The sequence below is a fragment of the Salvelinus alpinus genome, chromosome 1 (assembly GCF_045679555.1).
Source record: "Salvelinus alpinus chromosome 1, SLU_Salpinus.1, whole genome shotgun sequence".
Classification (NCBI taxonomy): domain Eukaryota; kingdom Metazoa; phylum Chordata; class Actinopteri; order Salmoniformes; family Salmonidae; genus Salvelinus; species Salvelinus alpinus.
The window spans coordinates 62,519,425-62,541,499 of NC_092086.1; the positions used below are offsets into that span (position 1 = coordinate 62,519,425).

The 22,075-nt window shown below is 43.2% G+C and overlaps 1 protein-coding gene across 2 annotated transcripts in view; it reads right to left on the bottom strand.

Annotated features, from left to right (window-relative positions):
• Positions 1-22,075, bottom strand: part of LOC139582909 (serine/arginine repetitive matrix protein 3-like) — a 174,382-nt gene that overhangs the window by 17,796 nt on the left and 134,511 nt on the right. For both annotated transcript variants that reach the window (XM_071413367.1, XM_071413358.1), the window contains exons 4-10: positions 13,447-13,563; positions 9,318-9,398; positions 8,579-8,647; positions 3,877-3,912; positions 3,672-3,722; positions 702-812; positions 192-369 (exon numbers count right to left, since the gene is read on the bottom strand). In XM_071413367.1, the coding sequence (XP_071269468.1) occupies positions 192-369; positions 702-812; positions 3,672-3,722; positions 3,877-3,912; positions 8,579-8,647; positions 9,318-9,398; positions 13,447-13,563 (643 nt within the window). The remainder of the gene's footprint in view (positions 1-191; positions 370-701; positions 813-3,671; positions 3,723-3,876; positions 3,913-8,578; positions 8,648-9,317; positions 9,399-13,446; positions 13,564-22,075) is intronic.

The window sequence follows — 22,075 nt, forward strand, 5'->3', positions numbered from 1 at the left end:
GGAATAACTAAAAGAAGAGTCATTCTATAATAGTACCAAATAAAGAGGAGATAATGTCACAAACTGACACAAAGAAAATAAATCATGTTCATAGGAGAGGGAGACAGTGTGGAGGTTACCATTTGAGTGTAGATTAGAATGTGGGGGGGGGGTTAGGGCAGTGGCGGGGCGAGATAGAGGAGACTACATACATCTTGCCCTTTGTTGCCCTCGGCCACGTGGTTGTGGTTGAGTCTGCCAGCTTTGCCGTTGCGGGCGTGGTCTTGGTGGTGGTGCCCGTTGTGCCACGTGACAGGACCGCCAGGACCGGGAGACGGGGACGGGCTCACACAGGCCTTGTGTCCGTCTGTCTTGTGCTTGGAGTTGGGCCTGGAGGGACAGACGGACAAACAGGAGTACTGAACCAAGCTGCTGAAATGACACAGACTCAAGAGTATATTATACTATACCAGCTACGTATAGACTGTTTAAGTCTCAACAGTATAGTCTAGGCTATCATTACCTTTTCAACTGGTCAGTCATGAGTTGAACTACAGTCAACTACATTCTGATCAAATAATAATCATGGATCTCTAGCAAAGCTGTTGCAAACCTTGAATCAGTGTTACATCAATAGACCAAGAAGAGTATGATTAAAGGGTTTGTGAAACAGTGAAGGCATGCATCTAAGGGGAGGGGGGGGGGGGTAATGGGAGTCCTACCTGCTGGGGGACTTGGAGGGGCTGTGGCCTGTGGAGGAGTGTGATGCACTTCGGGAGCTACAGCAGCTGCCTCTACGTTGAGACCTCCTACTGGGGGACTCTACTGGGGACCTGTGGGACACACGTACATTCAGAGACACACACGCATACAGACGAGTACACGCCCGCAAGCACACAAACAAAAACATTCGGACAGACGCATGCATGCATGCACACACGAGCACACACAAACGCACGTAAATTTACACATACACAACAGAGTTGCCAGCACACACACGCACAATGACAGACATACAGACACATTCAGCAACTCAGTCATGAAATCTATTGAAGCGTTTTCAATGAAACAAGACTGACACCATGTCACATTCAAGCTTGTGGCATGCATACATTTATTTAGATACTGTCTGTTTCTTTCAAATATTATACTTACAGTTGAAGTCGGAAGTTTACATACACCTTAGCCAAATACAGTGGGGAGAACAAGTATTTGATACACTGCCGATTTTGCAGGTTTTCCTACTTACAACGCATGTAGAGGTCTGTAATTTTTTATCATAGGTACACTTCAACTGTGAGAGACGGAATCTAAAACAAAAATCCAGAAAATCACATTGTATAATTTTTAAGTAATTAATTTGCATTTTATTGCATGACATAAGTATTTGATACATCAGAAAAGCAGATCTTAATATTTGGTACAGAAACCTCTGTTTGCAAATACACAGATCAAACGTTTCCTGTAGTTCTTGACCAGGTTTGCACACACTGCAGCAGGGATTTTGGCCCACTCCTCCATACAGACCTTCTCCAGATCCTTCAGGTTTCGGTGCTGGCGCTGGGCAATACGGACTTTCAGCTCCCTCCAAAGATTTTCTATTGGGTTCAGGTCTGGAGACTGGCTAGGCCACTCCAGGACCTTGAGATGTTTCTTACGGAGCCACTCCTTAGTTGCCCTGGCTGTGTGTTTCGGGTTGTTGTCATGCTGGAAGACCCAGCCACGACCCATCTTCAATGTTCTTACTGAGGGAAGGAGGTTGTTGGCCAAGATCTCGCGATACATGGCCCAATCCATCCTCCCCTCAATACAGTGCAGTCGTCCTGTCCCCTTTGCAGAAAAGCATCCCCAAAGAATGATGTTTCCACCTCCATGCTTCACGGTTGGGATGGTGTTCTTGGGGTTGTACTCATCCTTCTTCTTCCTCCAAACACGGCGAGTGGAGTTTAGACCAAAAAGCTCTATTTTTGTCTCATCAGACCACATGACCTTCTCCCATTCCTCCTCTGGATCATCCAGATGGTCATTGGCAAACTTCAGACGGGCCTGGACATGCGCTGGCTTGAGCAGGGGGTCCTTGCGTGCACTGCAGGATTTTAATCCATGACGGCGTAGTGTGTTACTAATGGTTTTCTTTGAGACTGTGGTCCCAGCTCTCTTCAGGTCATTGGGCAGGTCCTGCCATGTAGTTCTGGGCTGATCCCTCACCTTCCTCATGATCATTGATGCCCCACGAGGTGAGATCTTGCATGGAGCCCCAGACCGAGGGTGATTGACCGTCATCTTGAACTTCTTCCATTTTCTAATAATTGCGCCAACAGTTGTTGCCTTCTCACCAAGCTGCTTGCCTATTGTCCTGTAGCCCATCCCAGCCTTGTGCAGGTCTACAATTTTATCCCTGATGTCCTTACACAGCTCTCTGGTCTTGGCCATTGTGGAGAGGTTGGCGTCTGTTTGATTGAGTGTGTGGACAGGTGTCTTTGATACAGGTAACGAGTTCAAACAGGTGCAGTTAATACAGGTAATGAGTGGAGAACAGGAGGGCTTCTTAAAGAAAAACTAACAGGTCTGTGAGAGCCGGAATTCTTACTGGTTGGTAGGTGATCAAATACTTATGTCATGCAATAAAATGCAAATTAATTACTTAAAAATTATACAATGTGATTTTCTGGATTTTTGTTTTAGATTCCGTCTCTCACAGTTGAAGTGTACCTATGATAAAAATTACAGACCTCTACATGCTTTGTAAGTAGGAAAACTTGCAAAATCGGCAGTGTATCAAATACTTGTTCTCCCCACTGTACATTTAAACTCAGTTTTTCACAATTCCTGACATTTAATCCTAGTAAAAATTCCCTGCCTTAGGTTTGTTAGGATCACCACTTTATTTTAAGAATGTGAAATGTCAGAATAGTAGTAGAGAATTATTTATTTCAGCTTTTATTTCTTTCATCACATTCGCAGTGGGTCAGAAGTTTACATACACTCAATTAGTATTTGATAGTATTCCCTTTAAATTGTTTAACTTGGGTCAAATGTTTCAGGTAGCCTTCCACAACCTTCCCATAATAAGTTGGGTGAATTTTGGCCCATTCCTCCTGACAGAGCTGGTGTAACTGAGTCAGGTTTGTAGGCCTCCTTGCTCGCACACGCTTTTTCAGTTCTGCCCACAAATTTTCTATAGGATTGAGGTCAGGGCTTTGTGATGGCCACTCCAATACCTTGAATTTGTTGTCCTTAAGCTATTTTGCAACAACTTTGGAAGTATGCTTGGGGTTGTTGTCCATTTGGAAGACCCATTTGCAACCAAGCTTTAACTACCTGACTTATGTCTAGAGATGTAGCTTCAATATATCCACATAATCTTCTTTCCTCATGATGCCATCTATTTTGTGAAGTGCATCAGTCCCTCCTGCAGCAAAGCACCCCCACAACATGATGCTGCCACCCCCGTGCTTCACGGTTGGGATGGTGTTCTTCGGCTTGCAAGCTTCCCCCTTTTTCCTCCAAACATAACGATGGTCATTATGACCAAAACGGTTCTATTTTTGTATAACCTCAGTGTGTAAACTTCCGACTTCAACTGTATACGCAACTAAAGTCTACGAAACATCTAACATCTTCTCAGTTCAGTCAGATCTTCTCAGTTCAGGGTCCATTATTGTTATATTATGAAAAAGAGGGATCATTACCTCTTTCTGGTTTTGTTCTTGTCTTTCTGTTTGTTCTTTGGGCTACCGGATCTGAAAAGGGAAACACGTTGATGCATCTTCTTTAAACAGGTAACAAGGTACGTGCACTGTAACAAGCAGTCATTGACCTAGTGTCCCTGACTGTAAAACCTATGTGATGTGGACTGTACAGTACACAGAGTACTTTATTTATCTGCATCCCCACCTGTATCTCCTCTTTCTCCTGGAACCAGACGTCGACCTACAGAGAAAGAGAAACCTGAGTCATCTGTAGCTCAGTTGGTAGTGCATGGTGCTTGCAATGCTAGGATAGTGGGTTCAATTTCCAGGACCACCCGCACATAAAATGCACGCACGCATGACTGTAAGTTGCTTTGGATAAAAGCGTCTGCTAAATGGCATATGTTATTTTTATTCAAATTATTAAACCTCTGTTACACACACTGAACTCCAGTTAGCCTGACCATCTCTCTAGACCTTAATAAGGGGATATATAATGAGGGGATATATGCTTGACTGACTACATACAGTACTTCAAAGTCCTTAGTATGTTCACACTACTGTTGCCACGGTGATAAGTCAGACTGGACAACAAAAGCTCTTCTTTTCCCTCTTTTTACACAACACTGTATTCACCTTATGTGGACATAGACACATACACATAATACACCTGGCACATGTACCACAAGGAGAGAGGAACACAAAAACTATGTCAGGTCTGTGCTAGTGAAGAGAAAGAGACTAATAAAGCTGTCAGAGTAATATAGGGCCAGTGAAGAATTGTTGTAGCGTCTAGGCTATGAGACCACATGGTCTCCCAAATGGTACCCTATTCCCTATTTAAGTAGTGCACTAAATAGAGAATAGGGTGCCATTTGGGATGTAAACCATGTTGTTGTTCCACCAGAGAGAACAGACTGGGGTCTCTAAGGAGGCTTCGCCTTTCATTTATTTTACTCCCATCAATTGTCAAACACAATGTCCCCTGATAGTGCTCTTCTTATTATAGGGCTATAACCAAATAGTAGCCTATGTTAACCATACAGTCTACCATGTAGACTACACCCTCTGTGCCTTTGTGCCCTTGTGAGTTGTTCAGTCTATTGGAGGAATGCCGGTCGACCCTCAGGAGTCAAGGGGCCTTTGGGAGTCTGTTAGCCCACCACCATTATGGCTTAGGTTATTTTATTTTTTATAAATTTTACCTTTATTTACGTTTATTTAACTGGGCAAGTCAAAATCGTATGTGCAATGACGGCCTACCGGGGAACAGTGGGTTAACTGCCTTGTTCAGGGGCAGAACGACAGATTTTTACCTTGTCAGCTCGGGGATTCGATCCAGAAACCTTTCGGCTAACCACTAGACTACCTGCCGCCCCTGAACTGGAGAGATTTAGCTGGGGGGACATCAGTGTTAGAAATACCCACCCTCGTAAGACAAGGAATGTGGGTCTAATGTATACATTGGGTTGGCCTACTGTAATTTATGCTTCTGTTTAGGCAGAGATCCCACAGGATGTCAGGAGGGAGAGCCTCCTCTATATAGTGTGTTCAGACAAAAGCATATGCTTGTAATGCTCTTTTCCATGACCAGTCGTTATTAAAAAACCTGAACTTGTTTTCAAGTCTGTGTCTTTTTTGTTCTTGACTATCTTCATACCATCAAGTCTTAGAACCCTACATTATTAACACCCTCCTCTATCGCTCTCCTCCCTCCTTTTCTCCTAATTGAAGGAATATACAATGCTATGCTATACTTCAAATGGGAGCCCAAACCAAAGAAAACGTAATCTTCTGTTGTTACAAAGTGATTTTTCTATGTTGGCGGTGTAGTAAAGTGAGTATTGGTTGGTGGACACCATAGCAGCTTACAGTTCAGATTGTTACAACTGCATTGGAAAAAGCTCCCCTTCCCCTCCACCGCCTTCTCCAATGCCCCAACAGACACACACAGTAGAGCATATCACAAGAGGCTACCTAACTCTAGGGACGCACCCACCTCCTCCTTCTCCCCCTATCTAACCATACATTATTCATGTGTAGACAATACCTGCAATGCAGTGGATGTTTGGAGAAATCTGAGGAGGGGAGAGAGAGAGAGGCTAAAGGTGGGAGGGGGGGGGAGAGAGTTTTATAAGTGTGAGGAGGGTAGGGGTGTTGGGGGGGTTTATTTGCGGGGGGGGGCAGCACAGCGATGCTCTGCAATTTGGTGAGAGGCTCATTTTTCTTCTTTTGCGGCTCTCATACAGGTTTGGTTATTAGAAGAATGAGTTTAGCCCCCACAAGAGAGAGAGAATTAAAGAGAGATAGAGATAGGGAGAGAGAAATAGAGAAGGAGAATAAAATAAATTTTAAAAAAGGAGGAGGGATGTGCTATTTAGAATTGCTTATTGTCCTTATGATATCCCTGGGCGAAGCAGTATTATTCTCTGCTGAGCTCTCTTTCTCATTCTCTCTCTATCCATTCTCTTTTTCATTTTGTGCTGACACTATAATTATTGCTTTATTGTCGGAGGAGGAGGATTGCTTCGTAAGAAAAGTATAAGCAACATTATTACACATCATCAATAATGAATGAATGCGCTGGAAGAATATCCTCTCCAATATCTTACTTCTCACTTTGAGTATCAATATCCTTATCAATAATATGTGACTCGTTTTAGGAAACATAGGCGTATGTCAAACTCCACTACTTCACAGGAGAGGCATTTGAACATAAACTTTTTTTTTTTTAACTACGTTTTTTGGAAGAAATGCCATCTAGAACATGTGAACTTTTATGTGCCTTAATAACAAACTTGTACGCCATCTGTAAATACTAATACAAGTTTTAAATTACGAGCCTAGTTGGTTTAGCCATAGAAAAAGTCAGGAACCTTTCCATTAGCCATGATTGACTGAGATAATGGATGGGCTGGACATGACGAGAGATACGTTTGGATTGGTCTGCCATGTAGCACGTTTCTGTCTATAACATGAGCTGGTCAGTATGTGTAGGTAATCCTTTCTAACGCAGATTTTTTGAAAGATATCACATAGTAGACCTGCAAAAGTGTTGCTCTCGACTTTCTGGAGGACTGAGTTTTGAAATCAGTGGAATGCCCGGTGGAATTAGATTATGATGGAGAAAATGATGGTGTTTGATTGCAAATATGCAGAGGGAGTAAAAAAGAGAACACCCAGAAGGCTGTTGTATAAAACACCTGTCTCCGGATTACATCTTCAAACTAAGGGCAACCATGGCATCCGTGACAGAGAGGGAGAAGCGTCCATCCATGTATACCAGTAAGATAGTCTAGGTAGCAACATTTTCAGATATTATACGTTTCTAATTTTGTCGTTTTCAATTCAAGTTAAAGCGTACTGTTAGCTAGCTAGCTAAAGTTAGCTGGCTGGCTCGTTAGCTAACGTTACATGTATGATCTTTGTAGTAATATTATTCCTATCTCAGGAGCCATTTGCATTGCTAGTTGTAGCCGGTTGTTAGCTAGCTAGCTAACATTGAACCTGGTTGGTTAGCGACCTGCAGATTCATGCAGGGTAGTAAAGTTATGAGTTGGAATTATGGTTAATTGTTTAGCTAGCTACATGTCTAAACAAAAGACTCCACTATGCAAGTAACCATTTCACTACACCTTCTGTATCCTGTGCATGTGACAAATAAACCTTGATTTTAATTGATATAGTATGTGTTTACCAGAGACGATAATGTGAAGAACATGACCTGCACCAAAGTCAAATTAGGACATAACGTTAGGCCAACGAGACAGTGTCCAAGTTTTAAAAATTATCTCGTAGAATGCTTTAATTTCGTCACACTCACAACCGTAAGCTATTTTCTTCAATTGGATTGCTATTAACTTGGAAATTATGATCTTGTTGTGAATTTATTTTCCTGTAATAATGAAGACAAATGAGCTACAGTGAAGACGTTGTCAGCTATATGATATGGTCATTATGAGCTAACTTAACATTAGCTCGCTAGCTAGCTATCAAGCTAGAAACAGACCAAAACATTGTTTAGAAAGTTGATTATAGTTGCCTGGTTTGCTAGATTGACATAAACTCAATTAATTTTTAAACGGGTGGGTTCATTGGTGTTAACATATACTAGTGAAGCTATTTTGGACCACCAGGCTGCTGATGTCATGCAGTCTGTAGTTTTCGTGTTTATACTTTTTCATAACGACAACGACAAGTTTGATGTCGGACGACAATATAATGTTCATGATATCACTGCGACAACTGTCGATATATGTAGTATAAACCAGGTTTTAGTCTTGAAATCTCTGGTTGTTTAGTACATGGCCTTACATGTGAATCCGTAGGCGGGTGGTGCTAAAGCTTAAGAGGGGGTGAACGATGCTGAATGGGTGTAGACAAAGAAGAGCTCTCCAGTAGGTTTACCAAAACATTCAAGGGCCATTTCCTCAAAAGTGAGGTTACAAGTTTATCAACTTTCAAAGCAGAATTACTTTCCCATTGTTCCTCAAATGCAGTGTATGACATACAATTTTGCAGCTCTGTGTCTCTGCTTTTATCCAATGTAATAAACACATTTTCAAATGTTGCTACATAAGACCGAATCGAGCAGGTCGGTCATATATAGTCTGTTGTTTCTAGAAAACATAGCTTATTTGTGGTTCCTATACTATTTTGGCCTATAGGAAAGTGAGTAGTGAAAGTACAGTACTGAATAATGGCAGAGCTTGAGTTCCGTGAAACTGAGTGCTCCTCTTTCTTTTTCTGTGATAGTTATGCTGTGATTTTTTTTATCCCTAAGTCCCTCAGCTGAGCACCTTTCCCCTGTTACGCAAACCGTCTGAAAAGCATCAGGGTATGCTCACATTCTATGAGTAACCTAGAGGATGAATGTTCATGAAAAGTGCATGCACACGCATACACACCTGTCTCGCTTGTGTTTCTTTCCACTTTTCTTCTTCTTCTCTCTGCGGGAGGGAGAGGAGCTGTCGAACCTGGAGGAGACATGGGAAGAGAGAGAGAGCTCAGAAAGAGAGAGAGAGAGAGAGAAAGAGATGAAGAGAGCGAAAGAAGAGCAGTCCTACACAATAAAGCTTATCCAGAAGGAATTGAAAGATTGTTAAGTAAACGTCGCAAAGCACACCTCTAACCTTGCCACTATTAATGATATAGCAGGGCCACTCATACATGATTTCTTCAGAGAATTGTCTGTACTGTCAAAGCGAACAATGAACCCAGTCCTCCATTCTATTCTTTACATTTCATCATTACATTTCCTCTAGTAGCTTTGCCAGTTCTCCTCACCAAGAGTCCTTGAGAGCGGCCAGAGATGTCTATGTGTCGTACATGTCTCTATTCACCTGTGTCCTTCTCTCCCTACAGTCGGTCTCTCGCTTTCATCTGTAGCACTGCCTCTCTCTCTCTGTCTGTCATCCAGACCAATCTCTCTCACTCCCTTGATGGAAAACCAGGGAGCTGTCTTACTCTTTTTCAATTCCAATCTGTATCTACCATCACGTCGGTGTCGACGGCCCTGCCCATCTTCGGGTTTAAAGGGAATACACACACAATACATATGCAACGATTCAAATGCAATGTAACAACAGCATAATGCATATCTCATCACTGAGGAAGAATAGTTCTACATCTATTGAGGCCACTGACCGACTCCTTCTGCGACCAGATTTCTTTTTCTTCCTCTTCTTTGGTCGAGGAGATGGAGAGCTGCTAGATTTCCTCTTCATTCTATGGTAGCCAGGCAGAGAGCGAGAGGGAGAGAGACAGAGAGAGAGAGAAAGAAAGAGAGAGAGAGAGAGAGAGAGAGGGAAAGAGAGAGAGAGAAAGAGAAATGAGAGAGTTGGAGGGGGGAGTGTTCAGTGAGCGAAACATACAAGTGTTTGTCATTACAGTAATCTTCAGTCACAAATAAATTGATCAGCTGGTGGCAAGATTTTCTCCAGGCGAGCAAGCTTAATTTCCTTTGAGTGATGCGACAATCCATACTGTGCATGCAAGTGCATGGGAGCGTACCACTTCATACTGCCTCTGGCAATCTGGCATACAATTATTAATTTCTGGGAAAATGTAATTCCGATAATACATTCTAATGAATGTATTATCATCCATGGTGTATTGGCTATACTTCAAAAGACAAACAACAATGTAGTGTAGTGTATGTCAGAATTCCCTGTACAGAGTGTGTGTATCTGTGTGCTGGTGCATTCTGAAGGCTATGGTCTTCAGAGCCCTCTTCAACTGATATCTATCTAATCTGCATAAACACTCCATGACCAAAAGTATGTGGACACCTGCTCGTCAAACATCTCATTCCAAAATCATAGGCATTAATGTGGAGTTGGTCCCTCCTTTGCTGCTATAACAGCCTCCACTTCTGGGAAGGCTTTACACTAGATGTTGGAACATTGCAGGGACTAGCTTCCATTCAGCCACAATAGCATTAGTGAGGTCGGGCAATGATGTTGGCCAATGTTTGTCTATGGAGATTGCATGGCTGTGTGCTCAATTTTATACACCTATCAACAACGGGTGTAGCTGAAATAGTCACATCCACTAATTTGAAGGGGTGTCCACATACTTTGTATATTTAGTGTATATGAAATGGCAAAGGCCACATGGAGAGGATGAGGTAAAGGCTGATTGGATTTCCATCTCAAGAGGTGGGTAGTGTGTGTGCGTGCGAGCTTTGTCTGTACTTGTGTCTGTCTATGCGCGTGCATGTGTGTGTGTGTGTGTGTGTGTGTGTGTGTGTGTGTGTGTGTACCGCAGACCTTAATCGCTGACAGCATGGACTACATCCTCTCCGGAGGGCTTGGAGGTAAGCTCCTGTACTGGCAGGCCTCCCACCTCCGCTCCCCTATCTGTGGCACACATGTGCTGTGTAGGAGTGGTGTATGGGGCAGGCTTCCTGACATTTCTTAAAAGTGACACAGTAAATAATATCATATGTATTATTGTAATCAGTAGACTTTAGGGAAAACGCATATAGCTTTTTTAGAGTGTAAAAAAGAACGTTGTATTTAATACAACCCTTTGAAAGTGAAAATATCAACATTTTACTGCAAATGTTGGCATTTTTTCCTAATTTTTGTAATCATAACCAAAAGGCTATATGGTTTTGGCAGTTGATTAAATGTGTTCCCAAAACAAGTACAAACATTTTAAGCAGTTTTGGGGCCATGTAGACACAACATAGGGGAAGCGATGACCCAAAACATAAATGGAGGTACATTTCACCGGCCCGGCTAAAATGGTACCATATCAAATCAAACTTTATTTGTCACAAGCACCGAATACAACAGGTGTAGACCTTACAGTGAAATGCTTACTTACAAGACCTTAACCAACAATGCAGTTGAAGAAAGTGTTAAGAAAATATTTACCAAATAAACTAAAGTAAAACATAATAAAAAGTAACACAATAAAATAACAATAACGAGGCTATATACAGTGGGTACCGGTACCGAGTCAACGTACGCAGGTACCGGTTAGACGAGGTAATTTGTACATGTAGGGGTAAAGTGACTATGCATAGATAATAAACAGCGAGTAGCAGCAGTGTAAAAACAAATGGGGGTGGTCAATGTAAATATTCCGGGTGGGCATTTGATTAATTGTTCTGCAGTCCAATGGCTTGGGGGTAGAAGCTGTTGAGGAGCCTTTTGGTTCTAGACTTGGTGCTCCGGTACCGCTTGCTGTGCGGTAGCAGAGAGAACAGTCTATGACTTGGGTGACTGGAGTCTTTGACATTTTTTGGGGCTTTCCTCTGACACCGCCAAGTATATAGGTCCTGGATGGCAGGAAGCTTGGCCCCAGTGATGTACTGGGTCGTACGCACAACCCTCTGTAGCGCCTTACGGTCAGATGCCGAGCAGTTGCCATACCAGGCGGTGACTCAACTGGTCAGGATGCTCTCGATGGTGCAGCTGTAGAACCTTTTGAGGATCTGGGAACCTATGCCAAATCTTTTCAGTTTCCTGAAGGTGTTGTCGTGCCCTCTTCACCACTGTCTTGATGTGTTTGGACCATGATAGTTTGATGGTTATGTGGACACCAAGGAACTTGAAACTCTCGACCGGCTCCACTACAGCCCCGTCAATGTCAATGGGGACCCATTTGGCCCGCCTTTTCCTGTTGTCCACGATCAGCTCCTTTGTCTTGCTCACATTGAGGGAGAGGTTGTTGTCCTGGCAACACACTGCCAGGTCTCTGACCTCCTCCTCCTCCTCAAGCCCTGCCACATCCGACGATCGTCAGAGCTGGTGTAGTAGGATTCAATCTTAATCCTATATTGACGCTTTGCCTGTTTGATGGTTTGTTTGAGGGTGTAGCGGGATTTCTTACAAGCGTCTGGATTAGTGTCCCACTCCTTAAAAGCGGAAGCTCTAGCCTTTAGCTCGATGTGGATGTTGTCTGTAATCCATGGCTTCTGGTTGGGATATGTACGTACGGTCACTGTGGGGACGATGTCATCAATGCACTTATTGATGAAGTCGATGACTGAGGTGGTATACTCCTCAATGCCATTGGATGAATCACAGAACATATTCCAGTCTGTGCTAGCCAAACAGTCCTGTAGCGTAGCATCTGCATCATCTGACCACTTCCGTATTGAGCGAGTCACTGGTACTTCCTGCTGAGTTTTTGCTTGTAGGCAGGAATCAGGAGGATAGAATTATGGTCAGATTTGCCAAATGGAGGGCGGGGGAGAGTTTGCTTTGTATGCATCACTGTGTGTGGAGTAAAGGTGGTTTAGAGTATTTTTTCCTCTGGTTGCACATGTGACATGCTGGTAGAAATGAGGTCAAACGGATTTAAGTTTGCCTGCATTAAAATCCCCGGCCACTAGGAGCGCCACTTCTGGATGAGCATTCTCTTGCTTGCTTATGGCCTTATACAGCTCGTCTTAGTGCCAGCATCGGTTTGTGGTGGTAAATAGACAGCTACGAATAATATAGATGAGAACTCTCTTGGTAGATAGTGTGGTCTACAGCTTATCATAAGGTATTCTACCTCAGGCGAGCAATACATTGAGACTTCTTTAATATTAGACATCGCGCACCAGTTGTTATTGACAAATAGACACACACCCCTGTCCCTCATCTTACCAGAAGTAGCTTCTCTGTCCTGCCAATGCATGGAAAATCCCGCCAGCTCTATATTATCCGTCTATATTATTATGTCGTCATTCAGCCACGACTCGTGAAACATAAGATATTACAGTTTAACAGGACATTTAACCTCCACTATGTATTTTTTTCTCCAATGATTGCACGTTGGCCAATAGAACGGATGGTAGTGAAGGTTTAGTCACTCGCCTACATATTCTCAGAAGGCAGCCCGACCTCCGTCCCCTTTTTCTCCGTCTTTTCTTTACACAAATGAAAGGGATTTGGGCCAGTTCTCAAGAAAGCAGTATATCCTTTGCGTCGGACTCGTTAAAGAAAAAAACATTGTCCAGTTCGAGGTGAGTTATCGCTGTTCTGATGTCCAGAAGTTATTGTTGGCCATAAGAGACGGTAGCAGCAACATTATGTACAAAATACGTTTAAAAAATAAGTTACAAACATGTGAAAAAACGAATAAGATAAGCACAGTTGTTTAGGAGCACGCAAAACGGAAGCCATCCCCTCCAAGACCATTCTCAGTTATTGGTCAGCGAGTGTGTGTGTGATTGTGTTTTTGTGTGTGTGCATGCGTGCGTACATGCAAATATAAATGTGTGTGTAGTATACATGTGTCTGTATGAGTGAGAATACGTGTGATTGTTCCATACCTATAACCGTCTTTATCGTAGTAGTCTCCATGCCAGTCTGCGTCCTCCTGGTAACCTTCAGCCAGGGCTGGGTCGGTCTGCTCCTCACCATGCTCTCCATGGACTATGTGTTTGATCCTACAGGGAAAACACAGGTCACAGGTCACTGGAAGCAGCCAATGGGAGACCAGGGACCAGGAATTGGGTGGGTGTATGTGTGGTAAGAATGACAAGAACTGAGGAACACTGCAGCTGCATACGGCTCAGAACGACTCCGAAAATTAACCCTATTTTCTAAACATTCTGTGCTACAAAATCATTTGTTCGAACACAAATCTTTTACTTATCCGAGTACAAATGTTCTTGTCGGAGCACAAATAAAATAACTAAAATCTGACCTTAAAATGTGACTGTTAACATCTCACACCATCTCTCCCTCTCACACATGCAGATGGCTGTGTTGCACTCCTACCCCCCCCCCCTAATCCCCCCATCCCTTTCCCTTCCTGGCCTGCACCATGTGCCCTCTGCTGATCCATCTCATCTGGCCAAGAACAGTACACCCACACAGAGAGAGGAGGGCACATGGAACACGCGCACGCATATGAGGGGTGATGAATGCCATAAATGAGCCATTGAACGTGTGAACGCGTGAACATTTTAAAAGATTACCATTCAACCAAGTTTATTTATAACAACAACGTGTTAACGTCTGATTAATTCAATTCCAAACAGCTGCCTTAAGGGAATTAACTCCACAGTATAAAATCCACTGTCCTAACTGGACCCCTGCATTGTTTATCATCTGTCAAGGTGGGGGTTATAATGCCTGCATATAAACACAACACATTAACCACATTATAACATTGTTTATTGGGTCTACATTAATTAGGTAAATGTAAAAAAGTCATTGACCTGTCAATTCTTTCATGTTAGGCTATTACATAAGCTATACAGCAGGAACATATAGCAACATTCCATAACATTTAAGAGTTGAAACATGTTCGAATCATTCTTATTAATAATCCTGTCACAATTGTTTGTGTGTGAGGGGTTGAGGCGACAGGTAGCCTGGCGGTTAGAGCATTGGGACAGTAACTGAAAGGTCGCTGGTTTGAATACCTGAGCCGACAAGGTGAAAAATCAGTCAATGTGCCCTCGAGCAAGGCACTTAACCCTACTACTATGGCTGACCCTGTAAAACAACACATTTTCCTGCACCTATCCTGTGTATGTGACAATAAAACATGTTTCATCTTTTGCAATGAAGGGGGGAGGCGGTCCCTTTCGTAGCTCTGTTCGTTTGGGAGAGGAGGACAGCAAACCTGTTAATTGTCTGAGCACCACTGATCACAATAGTGTAGCGCATAACAGACAAATATTAAATAACCACATGCACACCTTAGAGATAGATGCATGCCCTGGTCTAATTTAGTTAGAGAGGTATTATAATTTTCAGCCTGAAATCTGAAGAGATTTCAAATCAGTGAAAACAAGAACTCCCTTGAAAGCTGAAGGAGATGGAAATAGACAAGACAGCTAGCTGTAAGTACTAAGTAGTGTTGGTGTGAGAGCGAGTTCAACATCAGAGTTAAGAAGAATGGGGATGGATGCTCTGGGTTTTCAATGTACAATTAAAAATAAAGTTGCAAGTTGGAACCAAATAAGGTTCTTGAGAACGATACCATAGGGCAGGGGTGTCAAACTCATTCCACAGAGGGCTGAGTGTCCGCGGGTTTTCGCTCCACCCTTGTACTTTATTGATGAATTAAGGTCAATAGTTATACTGAACAAAAATATAATGCAACATATAAAGTGTTTGTCCCAGGTTTTAGGTGTTGGTCCCCATTTCCAAGATGGCGTAGCAGTGGGATGTCTGTTCTGATTGTTTTGTCCCGTCCTGTGTATATATCGTTTTTCTTCGTATATAGTTCATATATATTTGTAACATTTTTAATCTCAATTTCCATCTACGGACTAATCATACTCTCCTGCAACCCGCCTCACCCAATGTGGAATGGACATGCTATTTGTTTATACTTTAGTACTGGAACCCCCTTCAGAAGATTGCCAGCTAACTAGCTACTAGCTAGTAGTCAGTTAGCCACTGCTAGCGGTCATCACCGTTAACTCGGACATCTGCCAGCCTCAGCCCGGTCAATTCCTGCCAGTCTGCACAGCGCGATTTCAACCCAGAGCATATCGGACTGCTTTTCTCTACCACATCTCCGGATTCCTACCACAAGCTCCTACCACAAGCTACCTTTACTCCGGATCATTGCAGCTATCTAGCTGCTATCCGAGTTGCTACTCCTGTCTAACGTCTCTGTCCCGAAGCAAGCACCAGTTAGCCTGGTGCTAGCCTCGAGCAAGGCCCATCTCCCAGCTAGGCGAAGAGAACCTTCAGACAATTCCTGGGCTTCAATACCTCTTTTGCCAATTGGCCTGTACCCTTTGCTGCCAACACGGAGCCCCGCCGATCCATCAAGACTGGTCTGCCGACGTAACCGCCTGAGGGGGTTTCAACAGGCTCTCCCGTTGCGACGTCCTCCTGAGGTCCATCTGCTAGCCTGCTAGCAATCTGAATCGCCGTGCCTCCAGCTCGCCTAGCTACTCACTGGACCCTTTGATCACTCGGCTACACATGCCTTTCCCTAATGTCAATATGCCTTGTCTATTGCTGTTTTGGTTAGTCATTTTTGTCTTATTTCACTGTAGAGCCTCCAGCCCTGCTCAATATGTCTTAGCTAGTCCTTTTGTTCCACCCCCCACACATGCGGTGACCTCACCTGGCTTAAATGGTGCCTCTAGAGACAAAACCTCTCTCATCGTCACTCAATGCCTAGGCTTACCTCCACTGTACTCACATCCTACCATACCTTTGTCTGTACATTATGCCTTGAATCTATTCTTCCGCGCCCAGAAATCTGTTCCTTTTACTCTCTGTTCCGAATGCACTAGACGACCAGTTCTTTTAGCCTTTAGCCGTACTCTTATCCTACTCCTCTGTTCCTCTGGTGATGTGCTAACAAACCTCCAAACGAGCTTCAATGCCATACAACACTCCTTCCATGGCCTCCAACTGCTTTTGATGCTAGTAAAACTAAGTGCATGCTCTTCAACCGATTGCTGCCCGCACCCTCCCGCCCGACTAGCATCACTACTCTGGACGGTTCTGACCTAGAATATGTGGACAACTACAAATACCTAGGTGTCTGGTTAGACTGTAAACTCTCCTTCCAGAGTCACATTAAGCATCTCCAATCCAAAATAAAATCTAGAATCGGCTTCCTATTTCGCAACAAAGCCCCCTTCACTCATGCTGCCAAACATACAACCATAAAACTGACTATCCTACCGATCGCAACATCCACCCGTAGCATGCGCTCCAGCAGGTATATTGCACTGGTCATCCCCAAAGCCAACACTTCCTTTGGCCGCCTTTCCTTCCAGTTCTGACTGGAATGAATGGAACGAATTGCAAAAATCTCTGAAGCTGGAGTCTTATATCTCCCTCTCTAACTTTAAGCATCAGCTGTTAGAGCAGCTTACCGATCACTGTACCTGTACCTGCCATCACTGTACCTGCCAATCTGTAAATAGCACACCCAACTACCTCATCCCCATATTATTACTTACCCTCTTGCTCTTTTGCACCCCAGTATCTCTACTTGCACATCATCATCTGCACATCTGTCACTCCAGTATTAATGCTAAATTGTAATTATTTCGCCTCTATGGCCTATTTATTGCCTACCTCTACATTTGCACACACTGTACATAGATTTTTCTATTTTTCTTTTATATTGTGTTATTGACTGTACGTTTGTTTATGTGTAACTCTGTGTTGTTGTTTTTTGTCGCACTGCTTTGCTTTATCTTGGCCTGGTCGCAGTTGTAAATGAGAACTTGTTCTCAACTGGCCTACCTGGTTAAATAAAGGTGAAATAAAACAATTTGCTGAAATAAAATAAATGTTCCATACACACAAAAAGCTTTCCATCTCTGTTAGTGAGCATTTCTCCTTTGCCAAAATAGTCCCTCCACCTGACCTTGTGCTGGGGACAATAAAATGTGCCGTTTTGTCACACAACACAATGCCACAGATGTCTCAAGTTGAGGGAGCGTGCAATTGGCATGCTGACTGTAGGAATGTCCACCAGAGCTGTTGCCAGAGAATTTAATGTTAATTTCTCTACCATAAGCTGCCTCCAACGTCGTTTTAGCAAATTTGGCAGTACGTCCAACTGGCCTCCCAACCGCAGACCCAGTGTAACCACGCTAGCCCAGCCCAGACTGGCTGCACCCCTGCCCAGTCATGTAAAATCCATAGATTAGGGCCTAATGAATTTATTTAAATTGACTGGTTTCCATATATGAACTGTAACTCCGTAAAATCGTTGAAATTGTTGCAACTCCCCTCACGTGTTTGTGTAGGTCTTAATTGAAAGGAAAACCCAAAAACCCACAGACACTCTGCCCTCCTTGGAGTTTGACACCCCTGCCATAGGGGAACCATTTTAGGGTCTCTGAAGCAATGTGAATTTTTGGCACTCCTTTAGTTTTTTGTCTAGTCTTAGTTATTTGACTAAAATAGTATTAGGTCTTAGTCACATTTTTGGCATTTGATTAATGATTTCATCTAGTTATTGTCTGTGGGCCATTTTAGTCAACTAAGGGCCTAATAATTTGTCACATTGCAGTCACATCACATTTGTATTACCTCATTAACCTACAGTAAAGATAAATCACTGACTTCCATGTGCACAGACATACATAGCCTTGCCCAACACCAAAATAATCTGCATTTCCTATTCTCTTTACAACAGCAAAAATATGACAAACATACGTATATAAGAGTATATTAGAATTCAGCCTAAATAGATTTTGCAAATTACATACAAAACAGACAGACACAAGCAGAGAGAGAGAGAGAGAGAGAGAGAGAGAGAGAGAGAGAAATGTTCGTATCCTACCATCCCCTGAGCTCAGGCTGAAATCAATGGAGGAGCATGGTGGAACTGAAATACGAGGAACACTTGGCAGTAGGGATAAAGACTGTCACATGGTGGTGGTTATTGCATGTTCTGCAGAATCTGTGCGTGTTCTTCCTGGTCAGAATCACTAATGAGGAAGGCTTTTTGCTGAGGTCTGATCATGATTGGTCAATGCAGAGCAGACATTATTGCCTATGGGAGCAGTAGCATTCTGATGGTCCTGCATGAAACAACAGACAAGCAAACTGCTACTACTGCACCCTGCTGCTCCTTATCCCCATGGAAACCACAGGAGGAAGTTATAAAGTCTCCAAGACACTAATTCAAAATGTGTGTGTGTGTTTCGGTCCTGTGTGGCTCAGTTGGTAGAGCATGGCACTTGCAACGCCAGGGTTGTGGGTTTGATTCCCACAGGGGATCAGTACGAACAAATATGAAAATGTACGCACTCACTACTGTAAGTCGCTCCGGATAAGAGCTTCTGCTAAATGACTAAAATGTGCGCTTGTGTGTGTGAGAAACAGTGAGAGTCAGTAAACTTGGCTCAAAGGAGCAAACTCTTTTGCTAATTGCTACCCTCCTGTCTCAATTTTCCACACCAAGGCTTTCCTGAGCTCTGAATGCCGCAGAAGGGAGAATTATGTCTATGCCTCAGGAACAGGGCCAAATTCATCTCTCTCTCTCTCTCACTCTCGCTCTCAGAATTGATGCATAGGCAAACGTCGGGTCACAGCCAAGGTGACAATGCATGCCAGAGAGAGACAGTCATTAGTCAGCCCTCTGTGATGATACGGGGCATCAGAAACATTCCACATCATTAGCTCTGAGATGGGACGACAGGACTGGAGAACCTGATCTGATAGGCCTATAAAATAGGAAGGGTGCTCAGTGATAACCTTCTGGCTATGCTCATATTCTATTTCAATTGATGCATGGGGCATAGGGAAGGGGCAGAGGGAAAATTTAACTGAAAATACACGTATCGATATGAAGTGGGTTAGCATGTGTGAATTATATATATTATATACAGTATGTACAGTGGGGCAAAAAAGTATTTAGTCAGCCACCAATTGTGCAAGTTCTCCCACTTAAAAAGATGAGAGAGGCCTGTAATTTTCATCATAGGTACACTTCAACTATGACAGACAAAATGAGAAAATAAATCCAGAAAATCACATTGTAGGATTTTTTATGAATTTATTTGCAAATTATGGTGGAAAATAAGTATTTGGTCACCTACAAACAAGCAAGATTTCTGTCTCTCACAGACCTGTAACTTCTTCTTTAAGAGGCTCCTCTGTCCTCCACTCGTTACCTGTATTAATGGCACCTGTTTGAACTTGTTATCAGTATAAAAGACACCTGTCCACAACCTCAAACAGTCACACTCCAAACTCCACTATGGCCAAGACCAAAGAGCTGTCAAAGGACACCAGAAACAAAATTGTAGACCTGCACCAGGCTGGGAAGACTGAATCTGCAATAGGTAAGCAGCTTGGTTTGAAGAAATCAACTGTGGGAGCAATTATTAGGAAATGGAAGACATACAAGACCACTGATAATCTCCCTCGATCTGGGGCTCCACGCAAGATCTCACCCCGTGGGGTCAATATGATCACAAGAACGGTGAGCAAAAATCCCAGAACCACACGGGGGGACCTAGTGAATGACCTGCAGAGAGCTGGGACCAAAGTAACAAAGCCTACCATCAGTAACACACTACGCCGCCAGGGACTCAAATCCTGCAGTGCCAGACGTGTCCCCCTGCTTAAGCCAGTACATGCCCAGGCCCGTCTGAAGTTTGCTAGAGAGCATTTGGATGATCCAGAAGAAGATTGGGAGAATGTCATATGGTCAGATGAAACCAAAATATAACTTTTTGGTAAAAACTCAACTCGTCGTGTTTGGAGGACAAAGAATGCTGAGTTGCATCCAAAGAACACCATACCTACTGTGAAGCATGGGGGTGGAAACATCATGCTTTGGGGCTGTTTTTCTGCAAAGGGACCAGGACGACTGATCCGTGTAAAGGAAAGAATGAATGGGGCCATGTATCGTGAGATTTTGAGTGAAAACCTTCCATCAGCAAGGTCATTGAAGATGAAGCTTATGTCTTGAGATGTTGCTTCAATATATCCACAAGAGAGATTAAAGTAGATGTCACGCGTCAAAATTTTGATTGATGACCCTATGTGAACCTATGTGACCGCTATGTGAACCCTATGTCCTGATGACGTGTGCATGCCTTCCGGTCAGGCCAGCCTGGTGGTTAGGTGGGGGCTGAGTAAGGGTCCAGTTGTCAGGTCAACCGGTAATGATTTATGACCCAAGCCTGATTTATGACCCTATGTAATGATTTATGACCCTATGTCATGTAGAAGGGTGCATGCCAATATTTGGGTTTCAGGTCAGGACATCGTGGTGGTTAGGGGGGTAGGGTTGGGGGTTGAGTAAGTGACCAGGTGTCAGGTCAACCTGTTACTGTTTCTCACGGTTTGGGGTGGTTAATGCCCCTTATAAAGCGCCTGAACAATTCCTGTTTAAGACTGTACATGATAACCCCCCTGAATATTAAACAAAAATGACACCTATGCCAATTTTAGGGATGTTATGCTCGGCTTGTCATGAACCCAGTGACCAAAGCCTTGAAGAAGTTCTGTGTGAAGCTCCAGAATGTTTTAAAGGATTTTTGGGTACGAGTGATGGACATATTTCTTACATATTCCACCCGGAGGATTCTACGGTAAAGATATTCACAGACAGTGGACCCAAACCCATTTATCAGGCAAAACCTGGAAGTGTTTCTCCTGCTCTGGGGATGAGAGAATGGCTAAAGATGGGTGCGCGCGTGGGGGTGTGTGTGTGTGTGTGTGTGTTAGAAACAAGGTCCCTTCGCATTGTGGACATTTCAAGCTTTCAACAACAATAAAACAGCCATCTAAATAATGTTTCTAGGCCTAACACACTGTTGAGTTTCCTATTTAGTTGTCTTTATATGTACATGCACCGAGCTTCCAGGTGGCTCCAGCCTATGGTTGTTCGGTGCATGTACACCGGGGAGATTAGAACCCCAAAGAAAGATCCTAAAGGTAATTTCAGGTTTAGGTTTAGGGTATAATAACTTTAGTGAAACCGCATTTCACCCTATGTACAGACATAGAGAGCCAACACATAAAGGTGTAACAGGGATGAATGGATATTCAATGTACAACAGGGGTCTTATGTAACAAGCAATACGTGTTAAATATGGGGCCACAGTCAATCATGACAGCCTCTTTAGGAAAGGCCTTTACTTATGACTTAAACAGAATAATTTTATACCCAGCTTATTCATTAATGCTGTGGGATAAATAAGGTGTTTCTAGGTGGGCTTAAACAAATCTACAGTGAAACAAAAGTGTACATTTTACACATATGTTTATTGACTTTTAAAAAGATCACAGGAACATGACAGATATAGTGGAGATGTATGCTCCAAAAGCGGCTATTGGATATTCAATGTACAACAATAGTCTTATGTAACCAGCAATACGTGTTAAATATGGGCCACAGTGTTATGCAGATGAATGAGGACCCAAAAGCGACGTAATAGTAACAGAGTCTTTATTCCAGTATAAAACAAATAATGATTCTCCTGGATATAAATCAATGGT